Source organism: Anthonomus grandis, chromosome 12 (genome assembly GCF_022605725.1).
Source record: "Anthonomus grandis grandis chromosome 12, icAntGran1.3, whole genome shotgun sequence".
NCBI lineage: Eukaryota > Metazoa > Arthropoda > Insecta > Coleoptera > Curculionidae > Anthonomus > Anthonomus grandis.
In genome coordinates, this window is record NC_065557.1 from 598,383 (window position 1) to 613,583 (window position 15,201).

General features: G+C 34.6%; 1 protein-coding gene across 2 annotated transcripts in view; it reads left to right on the forward strand.

Moving 5' to 3' along the window:
* The window catches only part of LOC126742718 (mediator of RNA polymerase II transcription subunit 26-like), a 39,358-nt gene that overhangs the window by 5,829 nt on the left and 18,328 nt on the right, over positions 1-15,201 (forward strand). For both annotated transcript variants that reach the window (XM_050449503.1, XM_050449502.1), the window contains exons 3-5: positions 10,079-10,312; positions 10,374-10,714; positions 12,632-12,855. In XM_050449503.1, coding sequence (XP_050305460.1) covers positions 10,079-10,312; positions 10,374-10,714; positions 12,632-12,855 — 799 coding nt within the window. The remainder of the gene's footprint in view (positions 1-10,078; positions 10,313-10,373; positions 10,715-12,631; positions 12,856-15,201) is intronic.

Here is a 15,201-nt window from a genome sequence, read left to right on the forward strand (position 1 = left end):
CAAGAATCTTCAGGATAAAATGAACATAAAAGCTGAGTGTTGTCAGCATATAGATGTGATGAGCATTGATGAATCTGAGATGGTTAGTCAGCAATAAAAAGGGCAAAAAGTACAGGACCAAGAATGGACCCCTGAGGAAGATATTGGATGTCAGACCTAGTCCCATCGAGGTCCACAACCTTCCTTCTATACTTTAAATATGATAAGAAGCAGCCACAAGTTTGATGAAAAAAACCAAAAAAGTGCAGCTTAGCAATCAGCATGGTTAATAACATCAAATGCCTTATATATATCCCTATAATCTAAAAGTACCTTTGATTCACCCATGTTTTTAGATAAGCAACTAGTAACCCTGTTAAGTGCTATTGCTGTGCTATGACAAGCCCTAAATCCGGACTGAACATCTGGCAGTATGTGTTTTTTTAGTGAGACAGATTAAATCATGTATTGTGTGAGAGGACTGTTTTCACCAAACATGTATGGCACAAATAGTTTCTGATTCTGCCAACTTTTTACATTTTGAAACTCTCTGAAGATTAGAGTATAAGTTTCAAATTCGGTACCCAATTGATCAATGATATTGAGCAAATTCAGCTCAAGTTTATTTATTTCTCTTCCAACAGGCGATTGCCTAATTTACAATAATATAAAACATGTTAGAAGAGAAGAAAAACCTACATTAGCCATTACACTATACATTGCACAGAAATCATAGGGAATTAAATATTTTCACATCACAGAATAAATTATTTATTTATTTGTGCATTGATCTTTATTTCCTTTGAAAAAATATTCAACTAAAAAATTTCCGATTTGGTTTTCAACAGAACTTAAAACTATGATTGTTGAAAAGAAAAAATTGCATAAGCAATATATGAACACAAAATTGAACTCTGATTATGTTAAGTTTTGTAATATTAGGGCTAGATGTAAATCCTTAAAAAGACAGTGTTATGATGATTATATTTATGCTACAGAGCTTTCCCTGTATAGCAGCTTGAGAAACTTTTGGAAGTTTGTGTGCTCCAGAAAGGGCAGCTCTGCAATTCCCAGTGTGATTTCTTACAGTGTGAGTGGTACTACCTGCTCTTCAGGTGAGGGCATTGTGAACTTATTTGCAGAATATTTTTCAGAAATGTACACTGACAAACAGTGCATTATTCCTCAAGATTTGACTTCTAACCATTTTCAACTCTCTAGTCTTAAAATATCAATTTCAGATATCTACACTGAACTGTCCAGACTGGATGTGACTAAGGGTCCTGGACCTGATGGTTTACCACCGGTTTTTCTAAGGCAGTGTAGTTTTTTATTGGCGAGACCTCTATTTATTATTTTCAACTTGTCTTTAACTTCCAGTATTTTTCCAGACTACTGGAAGACCAGTTTTATCACACCTATCCCTAAAGCTGGAGACAGCTCGCAGGTTCAGAATTATAGACCAATCAGTATTCTTAGTACAATTCCTAAATTGTTTGAGAAGTTTGTTTGTGTTGTCCTTACATCTTTTCTTCAGGGCCAATTATTAGATGAACAATTTGGTTTTATTGCAGGACGTTCTACGGAACTGAATATTCTATCCTTTACTGATTTTCTGTCTGAGTCCTTGGAGAGGGGGTATCAAGTGCACTCTTTGTATACCGACTTCTCCAGGGCTTTCGACAGGGTTAATCACAGGCTTTTGATCTTTAAGTTGAAAAGATCAGGGATTGGGGATCCACTGCTGAAATGGCTTGAGTCCTACCTGGTGGGTCGAACGCAGCTCGTTAGAGTTCTGGGCTTTGAGTCTCGGGAGATTTTGGTGCTGTCTGGTGTCCCACAAGGATCCCACTTAGGGCCTTTGTTATTTAACCTCTACATTAATGATATATCAACATGCTTTCAGTACAGCTTCTTTTTTCTTTTTGCAGATGATTTAAAATTCTTCCTTAGAGTCTCATCTCTGGAGGACTGTTTCAGACTCCAATCGGATTTAGATGGGTTTGTTCATTGGTGTACAACAAATGGTATGGATCTAAATGCTGGAAAGTGTTACTCAATGTCCTTTAAAAGAAATAGAGACCCCGTAAACCACTCCTATTTTGTTGGTAACACCATATTGAAATCTGTCTCTCATATTAAGGATTTAGGTGTGACACTGGATAGCTCTTTAAGTTATATTCCGCACATTTCGGGGGCAGTTACCAAGTCTCTGCAGATGCTTGGATTTATCAAGAGGTGCTCAAGGGACTTTTATAATATTTCATCTATTTGTTTGCTCTATTGTGCACTTGTGCATCCTCATCTAGAATTCAGTTTCTGTGTTTGGTCTCCATACTATAATAATCATATTCATAAGATTGAAAGTGTACAACATAAATTCTTAAGATATATTGCCTTTAAGCAAAATGGAGTACCTATAAATTATCAGGATGAGTTGGACTATCAGCAAATGGAAGCCTCATTGAATTTGAGAAGTCTTGAAACTCATCGTAGACATAAAGATTTGAAAGTATTTTACAACATCCTTCACTCTCAAAGCTTTTGTCCTGCACTTCTTAATAAAATAGGTCTTTATGTTCCACCTAGGTCAACAAGGCAAGTTACTTCTTTTTACAGCCAAACACACCGCACAAATTATGGTCACAATTCTTTTCTGGCAAGGACTGTTAGGCTGGCTAATCAGTATTCTGATGTAATTGATTGCTTTGAGAGGCGCACAGGGTTCATTAAGAAATTAAATCTTATTAATTGATAATGCTGTCTTAAACTAGAACTATAAGGTGTTGTGAATTGTGATAGTAATTGTTTGTGTTAACTATAAGTATTGTCTTTTTTTTTTTTTTTTTCTCTGAACTGATTGTTCCAAGTTATAGGTAATCTTTATATTCTAAGCTTTAATTGTATGTTGGGTTAGGTTAGTTTAATCATCCAATTATTATTCTTATATTTTTTTGTAATATTGGGCCAAAGCCCGTTGATATATTAAATAAATAAATAAATAAATAAATAAAAATTCTATTAAAAGTTCTTAAAAATTCTATTCTATTAGTAAAATAATCCTGATGCTGATCCGAGTACAGGTAAGCAAGTTTGCCTGTCCTGGTAACAAAGGAATTATTTCCATGTTCAGTGGGATAAAATATGGAATGAGGCTGTCTGACGGGTCTGCCTATAAGGAACATGTAGACCAATTTTACTGAGTATGTCACAAGATCCAGAATGGAGAATGTCATAGAAGACTGACAGACTACGATGTGTTTGAAGAGTATGGATATTAAGTTCAGACTCAAACTTGTGTTAGATAATAGCAAGTGGAACATTTCTTTTGAGAATTTGTGCTGAACCTTTTCAATCATCTGAATGTGGTTGTTATAATAAAATGACCAAATACATGAATCATACTCTAGGTGAGGATGAACTAGTGCACAGTCAATAGAGAAGCTGGAAATTTCTAGTGCACCTCTTAAGAAAACCCAGCATTTGCATGGCCTCTAATACAGTTGCTGTGACTTAAAGAGAAAAATTTAACTGGGAGTCCAAAGTTATACCAATGTCTTTTACACTCCCAGAGGAGTGCCATTAATAGTATAAATATGATTAAGCTGGCCTGTGTCTCGAGAGAAAACTATGCAATGACATTTACTGGGGATACATATTTACATGTTTTCCAGGGTGTTGCTTCGGGTCTATCAACATTATTGCCCCCATCTGTTAGAGATCCGCGCTCATACTTACACAACATTAAGGTGCCTGAAACATTTTTCTTTAGACCAACAGATTCTAGTGAAATAATGGAAGCTCTCTCCTCAATGAAAAATAAGAACTCCTTTGGATGGGATGGGCTGTCACTAAAGGTCCTAACAGCACTACCGCTACCAACCCTTCTTGATTCTTTGGCTGAGGTGTTAAATATTTCACTTTCAAGTGGGTCCTTTCCACATTTACCCAAGGATGCCTTGATTATACCATTATTTAAGGGTGGAAACTATGATGACCCATAGCCCTGCTTCCCACTCTCGGCAAGCTTGTAGAAAGATCGGTAACAACAAGGATGATGGAATTTCTGAAACGGCATAATGGTCTTAACCGTCAGCAATTTGGATTCGGGACGAAACTGGGTACATCTGATGCTATTTTCAATTTTTTGGAGAGTCTGTACGTGGGGTTGAACGCAGGGGAGAGTGCGGCGGCGGTGTTCTGTGACTTATCTAAGGCGTTTGACTGTGTGAGTCAGAATACTGCTGCAGAAGCTAGAAACCTATGGATTCAGAGAAGTTGCTCTTGACTGGTTTCATTCTTACCTATCTGGAAGAACACAAGCCTGGTGTACCCCAGAGTTCTGTTCTTGGACCAATATTGTTCCTGCTATATGTCAATGATGTCTCTCAAATTCCAATTAGGGACAAATTCTTTGCGGATGATACAACATTACTCTGGCATGACACTGACACCAAGAGATTAAGGAATATCGTTAATGAAGATTTAATTTTAGTAAAGTCATGGTGTGAATCTAATATTTTAATTTTTAAATGTAACCTTGGAACTGTCACTTTGCAAAATGAAACAATAAGTCCTTCTGAAACAGGCAAATTTTTGGGCCAGACGATTCATAAGCAATTAAAATTTGAAAATCATATCTCCTCTTTATCAGGGAAATTATCATCCAATTGTTATGCTATTAGAGTAATAACACATTCTCTGGGACTTGATGTGGCCAAAATTGCTTACCATGCTCTTATTGAGTCTCATCCGAGATACGGTATTGTGTTTTGGGGTGTGTGCTCTCAGTATTTGTTCAGCTCTCTATTTATTTTGCAAAAAAGAGCCATACGCTACAAGTGTGCAGCTCCCTTTCGTAGTCCCCGTTGGCCATTATTTTTAAAACACTCTGTCCTGACATTGCCTGAGACTGTTTGTCTTATCCACAAAAAGTATCGCCATCAGCTTGGCCCCCCCTCCTCGGGTTACAATCTCCGAACAACCTTCTCTTTACCTCTGCCTATCCCAAAAAGTGAGCAGATTAAGTCCTCTTTTGTGTACGGGGGCAGAAGGCTTTTTAACCACCTACCCCTTTATATAAGGCTAATAAATTGTGAAAAACGTTTTAGGAAAAATATAAAGAAACTTTTGCTTGCTAAAGCATTTTATTCTCTAGACGAGTTTCAACTATCTTCGAGGTTTTACATAATGCTTTGTTAACAACAGATGATGTTACGAAACAAAAAAGCTATTTTTGACTTTGACTATTCAAGACTATATTAATAGAGGTGCACCAACCAACCAGCAAGCCTATTTAAGTCAAGCTGAAATTTGAGGCAATCATCCTAATTTGAGACTCTACGGTAGACCTTAAGGTCATTCACAAATTTCAGATAGTAGCTATTCATGAAACAAGTTCCAATATCATTGATGAAGATGTTAAAAAGCAATGGCTGCAGGTGGGATCCTTGGGGAACATCAGATAAATTCTGTACTTCATTTGATTCAAAATTGCACAGTCTAGTTAGATAAGTAGCTTTTCAGCCACATAAACAAAAAGAAGAAAGAACGTGAAGAAATGTTTCAAAAAGTTTATGAAATATTTCTGACTAAGAGATTTATTTATAGTACGAACATCCCGAGGGCTAATTACAGACACCAATATATATGAAGGAAAATAGGTACATTGAAATACAATAAAAATAACATTTGGATCTTTGCTGGATCTTGTTTTCACTGATGACTCTGATATTGTGGTTACATTATGTGATAACTGGCCAGTGATAAATATCATCCTTTAATTATATTTAATTTTTCACTTATAACGAAGTTCCTTGTATAGAGTCTAGTAAATATGAATACTATTAAAAAGTACAGTTTACTTTCAAAGATGTCCATAGTGGCATAATTGTTTTAAAAAAAATCTGACCTATATTGTATATAGTATGCCCTATCAACTGTTCAACCTGGTTTTATTAAGGGTCACTCTACTAGTGGATACCAACTTGTTGTTTTATCTTGAATCCTTGATCCTTGTCTGGTGCTTGTCTATACAAATTTTGCAATGGCATTTAACAGGTTTCAACACAATCTTCATATTAATAAATTGCATTCATTTGGGGTTCATGGCACTTTGCATTATTTGAGCAATAGAACACAAATTGTAAAGATAAAAAACATCCTCTCAAAAGAAATTTCAGTTGACTTTGGTGTCCCACAGGGGCTCATCTAGCTAGTTCATTACTTGATTTATTTATTGATGAATTAACTAAAATTATTAACGAAACATATTGTAAAACTTTTAAACGTCTTTCATCATTTATGTAGGATTTCGGCCGACCAGATGTAATCCTTTCTTTAATGCTGCCAGTTTCACGTAACATGATCTCCATCATAACCCCTTAACCTTATTAATGTAATTTTTTCTCTTTCATTTAATTGAGCCATTGAGCCACACAATATTGAACTTAGCGAAAAGCCATCAAATCTATTGATCAAAGTCAAAGTGTCCCAGCTGCCACCTGTGACACCAAAAATTACAGAGAGTTAAGTAATTTAAAAAAATATATATTTTTCAATTCTTGTACAAGATAGAAGTTCAAGATTGATATAGGGAGTTATGCATGAAATCCAAAAATGCATTAATAAAATAAATGAGGTGTTCTATTTAAAATAATAAAGTTGACAGTTGCCCAGTCTTCTTGACACACCCTCGGTATTTTTCAGTAATCCGAAAACATGCGAAAAAATAATTAGCGTTCTTTAACCAGCTAATTTGTTTACCTGTTAATAGTATTTCTCCAGACTTTTTGGACACTCTGTAGAATGTTGGTGTAGTTCAATTTAAGGTTAACGTTAAGTGCTTTAATACGAATGAGATTTATTTATTTATTTAACGGTATCCACCAATTTTACAAAAATAAAATAACACAAAAGATACTAATAATAATACAACTTAAGCTAGATAATAGTAAGACATAAATCAATCAAAGTTACAAATTAATTTAAAGAAACCTGTTGAAGTAACGAGTCACTGATTAATTTAAGAGAATTCCTAAAACTGCTAAAAGAAATGTGCAAGTCAAGACTATACCTATCGAAAGAACGTTGCATCCTAGTTATAGGATTATGCTGTCCATAAGAACTACTATCAAAATCTACATAGAAGAGTTTCAAATTCACCCTATTTAAAAGATAATCACAGTCAGTCATGCCAGATATTAATTTAAAAATAAAACACAAGTCTGAATTATTAGGCCGTGACGCAAGTGAGTCCAAAGAGAGAACTGACATGACCGACTTGTAATCAGTATGACCATTAACTAACGGAACCTTAAGTTTAAAAGAACAATTTCTTAAGAATTTATTTTGGACTTTCTCAATATTTCCAATATGCCATTTATAAAATACGGGAGACCATACGGGATTAGCATACTCCAAACCAGAACGGACTAATGAACAGTTCAGAACTTTATAGACAGAGCATGAGAAGTCTTGACTGCATCTAGTTATAAATCCTACGCTTTCTGAACTAACTTTACAGCATGAGACAAAAATGTCAACTTAGAATCGAAATTTACTCCGAGATCCCTAACTTCCGTTGCCCTTTTTAAATAATCAAACAATGTAAGATTGCGAATTCTTCCAAAAGTTATTGAATAACACTTCGGAACATTCAAATCTAAACCATTAAGGTAGGAGATGGTAGCTCTCATCTGATTAAATGTGTGTTTAGTACTTAGAATAATTTGGTGTGCAATTTTGTAAATTTCTTTCTCTAAAGAATTCTGATGGTTCAGTAAAGTAGCTCTTAAGCTGGACTACGTTACAGTTAAGGCATTAGTGTTATTGTATCTGTTTGAATTTGAAATAAAGACATTACTATTCCCAAGACTAGGAGGCTATCCAATAATTTACTGATCCAGATCATTTATATATATGAAAGATATCTATACTGTTTTACAAAACTCTTTCGTAAATTTATTTGCAGATGATACAGTAATTTGTGTGTCAGGTAAAAATTACAAGGAAGCTACAAATATTTTAAATTCAGAATTGAATATTTTGTATCAATGGCTTTGTAAAAATAAATTAAAACTAAACGAATCAAAAACAAAGTGTATGCTAATAGGTACTAAAGCAAATTGTAAAAAATTTTTAGATCAAGGTTTAAATATTGAAATTAATAAGTCAAAAATTCAATTTGTCAGTGAAATAAAATATTTAGGAGTACTCTTAGATCAACAATTAAATTTCCATGGTCATGTAAATTATATTTCCAAAAAGATTGCCAAGAAAGTTGGATTTTTTAGGAGAATTTCTAATTGCTTGTCTCAATGGACTAAAATGTTTTATTTTATTTATTTATTTATTTACGGGCATTACCCATTTTTACAGAAATAGCATAATTTACAATAACAATAATTTATAACCTCAAACAATTTATACTTAGTATTATTTTATATAATTATCATTTGATATTCACAACCCATCACTATCACAGTCATAGAATAAAACAGGATTAATAAATAATGGCAACAGGAGAACTTAAAAAATATACAACAAAAGAACACAATAAAATTAATTAAATTCAGTTTTCACTCCCTTGAACCCAATTATCACCTCCAAAATTGGTTTAAACCAGCACACAATAGTATGAAGTATGAATAGTATGTACACACAATTAAACAGAATAGCAAAAACCCCACAACAATATACAAAGTCACACATGAAAATCCTCAACAAACTTAGCAAAGCGCCTTGGACTTATATTGAAATCTATGTTCAGAGATGTACTATTATTTGCAAGCCTGGCTGATCTAGCAATAAAGCTATTGTACTTGATGTTTGTTCTACAGAAAGGTTGGTAGAAAAGGCTGTTTGACCTTGTATTTCTCGTAGGTATTGCTAGACCTATTGAATATAGCAGGTCTGGTGAATCTACAGAAGCAGTCAGAAGGTTATACAAATTTTTTAAATCCCGTTGTTCCCGACGAACAACAAGAGGAGGAAGACAAAACAGCTCATACAGAACCCTGTAATCATAATGGTAGTTGTCAACAGGATCAATTTTGGATTTAAATGCCAGGTATTTCAGCATTCTCCGTTGCACCTGTTCCAACCTGTGAATATAGCAGGCATAATGAGGACTCCAGACTGAGGAGGCATACTCCAACAAAGGTCTGATCAGTGTACAGTAGAGCATGCGGATAGCAGGGGTATTTGTAAAATCTCTTGTGCATCTCTTGACAAAACCTATTATTTTAAGGGCTTTTGTTACTATCTCAGATATATGAAAGCTAAATGTAAGAGATGAGTCGAATATGACTCCAAGGTCCCTAATTGTTGTCACATTCGACAAGGGTCTATTGCACAAGGAATATGCGAATGTTGTGGTATTTCTACGCTTGTTAGTATACAATACAATTATTTTGCCGCACTTTAATTACTGTTCCTCGTTACTTATATCATGCTCTCAGGAATATATAAATCAGTTACAACTTCAACAAAATAAAGTAATGCGAATTATTCTTAACGGTAATAAATATACACCTATCAATCAGATGCTTCAAATATTAAAATGGCTTCCTGTGAAGCAAAATATTCTTAAGGCAAATTTAATTTTAATTTATAAAATAGAGCATGGATTTATGCCATCATATCTGCAACATTTTTTAGAGAAAAGATCCAACTTTCAACAATATAATATAAGGTCAAGAAATGATTATCATATATCAAGAGTTAGATCAACTTTATTGCAAAAATCATTGTTTTTTGAAGGGTTGCAAGCTTTTAACTCTCTTCCATTAGAAATCAAGAACGCAAGTAATTTAAGGTTATTTAAGAAGAATGTTAAAAAACATTTATTTAGAAATAGCGTTATGTGATGTACAGTTTATGTATTACTATAGGTTTTACTTATTTTTTATACTACTAAATTTAGCAAATTGAATGTATTAGCCAAGTGCTAAATAAAGAATATTATTATTATTATTATTATTATTATTATTATTTAAAATTATCTCTCTTACCGAGCAATGTGCAATCTCGGTACAGGCATTCGTTCACAAAGCAAATCGGTTTTTAAAAATAAGTTAAACACTAATTTCTCGTCTAGACCACCAGACTGGGTAAATATGTGAACGAACTAAGACGAAGAACGACAGACCAGGAGCTGTCGCGTACCGCCAAAGAGTTACTAAAAAAATGGCGCAGCATGGTGCTACCGGAGACCAACGGTCAACTGAAGCAAAGCACCCAACCGAGCCGGGCCCCCAGCACGGAGCTCAGCCCCCCTTTACAGGGCCAGCAGAGCATCAAACCCCGCATCAGTCCCGGACCACCGAAAAAAGTACCGTTAACGTTCTTAAATCTCAAATCAATTGAACTTCTATCAATTTAACCTTTAACAGGTCAGTCCGCCGGTACCGATTCCGAAGATGGTCAGTCCCGCCCTGCAGAGTCGCCTCGCGGCCCCCTCGATCCAAACGCTAGTCAGTCCGCAGCTGCAAAAGAGGCTCGTCAGTCCTCACGCGAAAATGGCGAGTCCGCAGCCGAAGGTGGCGAGTCCTAGTCAAACGGCGAGAACGCGGGTGAGTCCCAAGTTGCCGCCGGGGGCGGATCTGGTCCCGGTGGTGAGTCCGACGTTGACGTTGGGAGCGGACGTCAACCTGAATCAGGTGAAACAGGGCAAAAAGAGGCCGATCGGAGGGGCGGACGGTGCGGGGGCGCCGGATTCGGTCAACCCGAAAAGGTAAGTTTCTTGTTGGTATTCTAATTTATTTATTATTAATATACTCTACGAAGTTCTTCACTCCAAATGGTACAAATAGGTATCCTAAGCTTTAAAAAGAAGCAAACATTAAGCCTACAGTTAGACATAACTATGAATTTAGAAGTCTTTTAAACGTTCCAATTGATGAGGAAAATAAATTGAAGTTAATTGTAATTTCTAGCAAGCAGATCCAAAAAGCAATTTGAAACCATAATTTGTTCGATCAAAATCAAATTCAAAAATCGCTTTATTGTTATAAACCTAAAAGTTGTTAACAAAGCTGTAAAAAAGAGAAAATAGTGGAAATATTTAGGGTCAATTGGGGTAATTGGAAACGGTTTTCTCACTTTTAAAATTTGAGGTAAGTTTTTGAGTTTAAATGACGTCTTTTTAACTCAAAAATTAGAATATAAATAAGCTAAACCCTCCTCTTGAAGGGGGCTATAAGTGTTTTTATATTAATATACACGTGTTTTAGGAAAAAAAATAATTTGTTAACATATGTCGTGTTTACAATTACCCCAGACCTGACGGGGTAAATGTAAACACGTTCCTGCTTAGTTGAGCATTACATATTCTCCAACCAATTTCCGCATTTCGGCCTTATCACAGGATAGACCCATTTTTGCCCTTCTCAATAAACATTTTGCAATTTCATTTTCGATTTCTGGTGATAAAACTTGTGTACGACCTGGTCCAGTAACGTTCATCGAAGTTTTTCTTCCTGATATTCGATTATAAATAACAGCTTTTGGCACTCTGTAATATATTTCGGCTTGGCAGTAGCTCTTATTTTTGTTGATACTCGTAACATCATCAACAGCGTGTGCAAGGTCTTCTGAGGAATATGACCGTCCACCTGGTTTTATAACATAATTCCGTGGCATGGTAAGTGCTGCAAAAAAAAACATATATTAAATTATGTTACCATAAATATCCGAAATTCGCAATAACACTACCTGATTAGTAAAAATGAGAAATTATTTTCATTTTATCAACAAAAACAAACAGAACTAATCAAAGTCAATAATTAAAAGAACGACTGTTGCTATTGGTTTCTTCCTTCTTAAAAATAGGTTATTAATGAATGTTTAAACTTGTTTTAATAGTGAAATTAATTTCCAAAGATTGTTTACATTTACCCCAAAAGCTTGTTTTCATTTCCCCCATGAGCACAAAACCTTGGGGTAAATGTAAACACCTACATTAAAATGTAAACAAACATTATTGTTCACTCATTTATTTTTAAAACATAACTTTAAACTAAGCCTAACCCTTATTGCTCCTTGCAAAGTACTTACCTCAAAACATAAGCATTTACAAGAAAAAACTTCACCACACTACCAAACTTACAAGCATGGATAAATACACCGTGACAAGATTGGCCTGAAAATGCAGAAACACGTTAACCTATCATCACGAGCCGACCGGATATGAAGAGTGGGGAAATGGCGTCGTCTATTTCGCGAGGTTTTTCAAATCGTAATATATTTATTTCTATATTTTTTGGGGCGTTTACATTTACCCCAAATAACCCTATAAAACAAAATAAGGAAACATGGTAAAGGATTTAAAACTTTATTCTTTATTTAGATCAACCCCATTACAAAACAAGAAATTCAAATACAAAATAATGTTCTAGCCTAACACCCAATTTAACACTCCATAACAAAAATAATACAGTCAATATGATATGTTGCTATATTCCAACAAGTAATATAAACTCTTGAGTATTTTAGGGAGTTCATGAAACCGCATATTCAAAATGTGGTCCCATGACTCCGGTAACGAAATTTTGGCCATTTTATGAACTTTTATGACATTTTTCTACCTAGTAGCATAATCTGTAATAATAATTACGGATGATCAAAGTTATGAATCAATAATAACTCTTAGGTCGAGACTGAACGGTGGCGTAACAGACCTGGACATCTCGGACAGTTCGAATTCCTGCTTCCAAGACGTCAACTCCTCGTCCGCCTTACAGAACTTGGAACCGAAACGCGAGGGCGGTGACGTGATCGTGGTCAATTCCGACTCGAACTCCAGCTTCCCGGACAAAACCGTCTCGGACGACCTCTCGTCCGATCAAATACCAAAGAAACGAGGCAGAAAAAAAGGTTTATCTTATTTTCATATTAAGGGTCACTTTATAGGCTAATGAGTGAATCTAGTTCCCGTACAAGTCAGCATGATTTAAATACGCATTCAATGCAATTCGAGCAAATGTCAAAATGATTTAGTTAGCTAGTTAGTTAATCCTAGATTTTTTTTTTAATATGGGTAAGCGCTACATGTTTTTTGAATGCTTCTTCATGGTCTAATATCACACAAACAACAAATTTTCATAAAATAATGTGACTTTTTGACCATAAAACTTTTTTAAATATTGTTTGTTTATTTGGCACACATTACAAACACCAGTGAACTAGTAATTACAAGTAACGGCATAAAAACATAAATAATTCAGTAACTAAACTAGAAAACAACATGGAAAAAAGAAACACATACAAATTTACATCTGAGGAAACAAGAAATAAAATAAACACAATAGACTTTCCACCTAAGGCCTAATAAACATCAGCAAGAGTAGTTTGCAATTGTGGTTGAGCTATATTAAAAACATCTATGTGATTCTTTTTAAGCATGTGGTTACATATCAGTAGCATTCTATTTATGGATGAAGGGCTCACTATAGCGCTACTTATAGGTCGATTTTCAATAAATTGTAATCTAGAATTCTCAAATTAATCTTAGGAACATTAAAACATATGTACTTTTATTATATTTTTTATTGTTTAGAACAGAGTGTATAAAAATCACAGCCTGTTTGTTTCTTTTGTCCAATAAGCTTGTAAATTGAAAGCTGGTCAGCATGCTTCTGTATGAGACCACACATGGATAAGCATTATTTTTTCTAACATAGAGTCTATCTAACAGGGGTGGTCTAACCAGGGCATTATAAAGTTTAACAATAGTTTCTAGCTCAAACGTCCTGCTATTTGTAATCACAAACCCCAAAGATTTATAAGCATTATTGACCATTTCTATATAATGTGTATTGAATTTCTAATCCCTAATTTTACTCTTACGCTCCAGGATGAGCCCATCAATTTTCTAATCATACTCAATAATATTTACTTTCCGTGAAAAACTTTGAATAATAGAACACTTAGATGGTACCTTGCGGTACACCTGAGGTAGCCCTATATCTTCTTGAAGTGCTTTTGCCAATCTTTACCATTAGGATCCAATTTCGCAGATAAGACAAAAAACTGAATATGATATACCCAGCGCAACCAGCACAATATGATCAACCCGGTCGAACGCCTTCTCACAATCTGTATAGATTACATCTAACTGAGCTTTGCTTGATGTTGCTTGTGAGGCATATTCAGACAGTATACAAAGGTTGGTGACAGTTGTTTTGTCAGTGACGAAATACTTGGTTTGAAATGATTCGTTATTTTAAATTTTTCGAGTATTAAAGGTACAGTCATTGAAGTTCATTTCTCCAGGTATTCCACCTGTTTTAGATTTGGAGCATATAAACTGCCAAAAGGAACTTGGATCTTGATTTATATTTGCTTCTATAATTTGTTTGTGAAGCCTGTACTCATTATGTGTGATACATCGTTGTAATTGTCATTAAATAGGCTTTCATACACAAGGTTTAGGTTTTTTTTTCGGTCGACATAGAAAACAAAAGTTGATGATGATAACTCAGAGACGAAACGTCGGATTTAAACTATTTATACGTTAAATTGTGAAGCACAAAAAGTGGCAACGAAAAAGTGCTTTCGGTTTTTTTGGTATCTGTTAAAATAGAGCTGGTAAAAAGTAAATTTTGCCAAATTTCGTTTTTTTTGCGGATTTCTCCGAAACTATTCGGAATTTTAAAATGGTTGAAACTGTATTTAATTAAGGATTGAATTGCGCAACTTTTGTGATAAACGATTATAGTCCTATGGTTGGAACCTTTGGTGTGATACTCAAATTACGAGACAGTTTTACCACTAACCGAAACTCTTATATACTAATGATGTAACTAATAGAGCGAAAAAGGCGATGAAACATGGCCAAACAAATCTTAAAACACTAACTAAACTAGTTGAATAGAAGTCCATATTTTGTAGGAGAATGTGTATATATAGATTACAAAATGGGGAAGGCTTTATCTCCAAGAAAAAATGCATGTAGGTCATTTAGTTAAATGTATTTCGGCTGTGTAAACAGCCATCATCAAATACAGAACATACCGTTATCGGGAACAAAAAAAACAATAAATAAATCATTATTTTGTAATCTAACTAAACTATATAATTGACTATAAGGGATTGGACCTTTATCCCTGTTAAGAATGTTTTTTTGATTTTTGAATATTCCTAAAGTTTCGTTTGCATCTAATTGTTATTAACTGGTTTAAGTAATGTTAAGTTGTCTATCCCTACAAAGTGACCAGTATT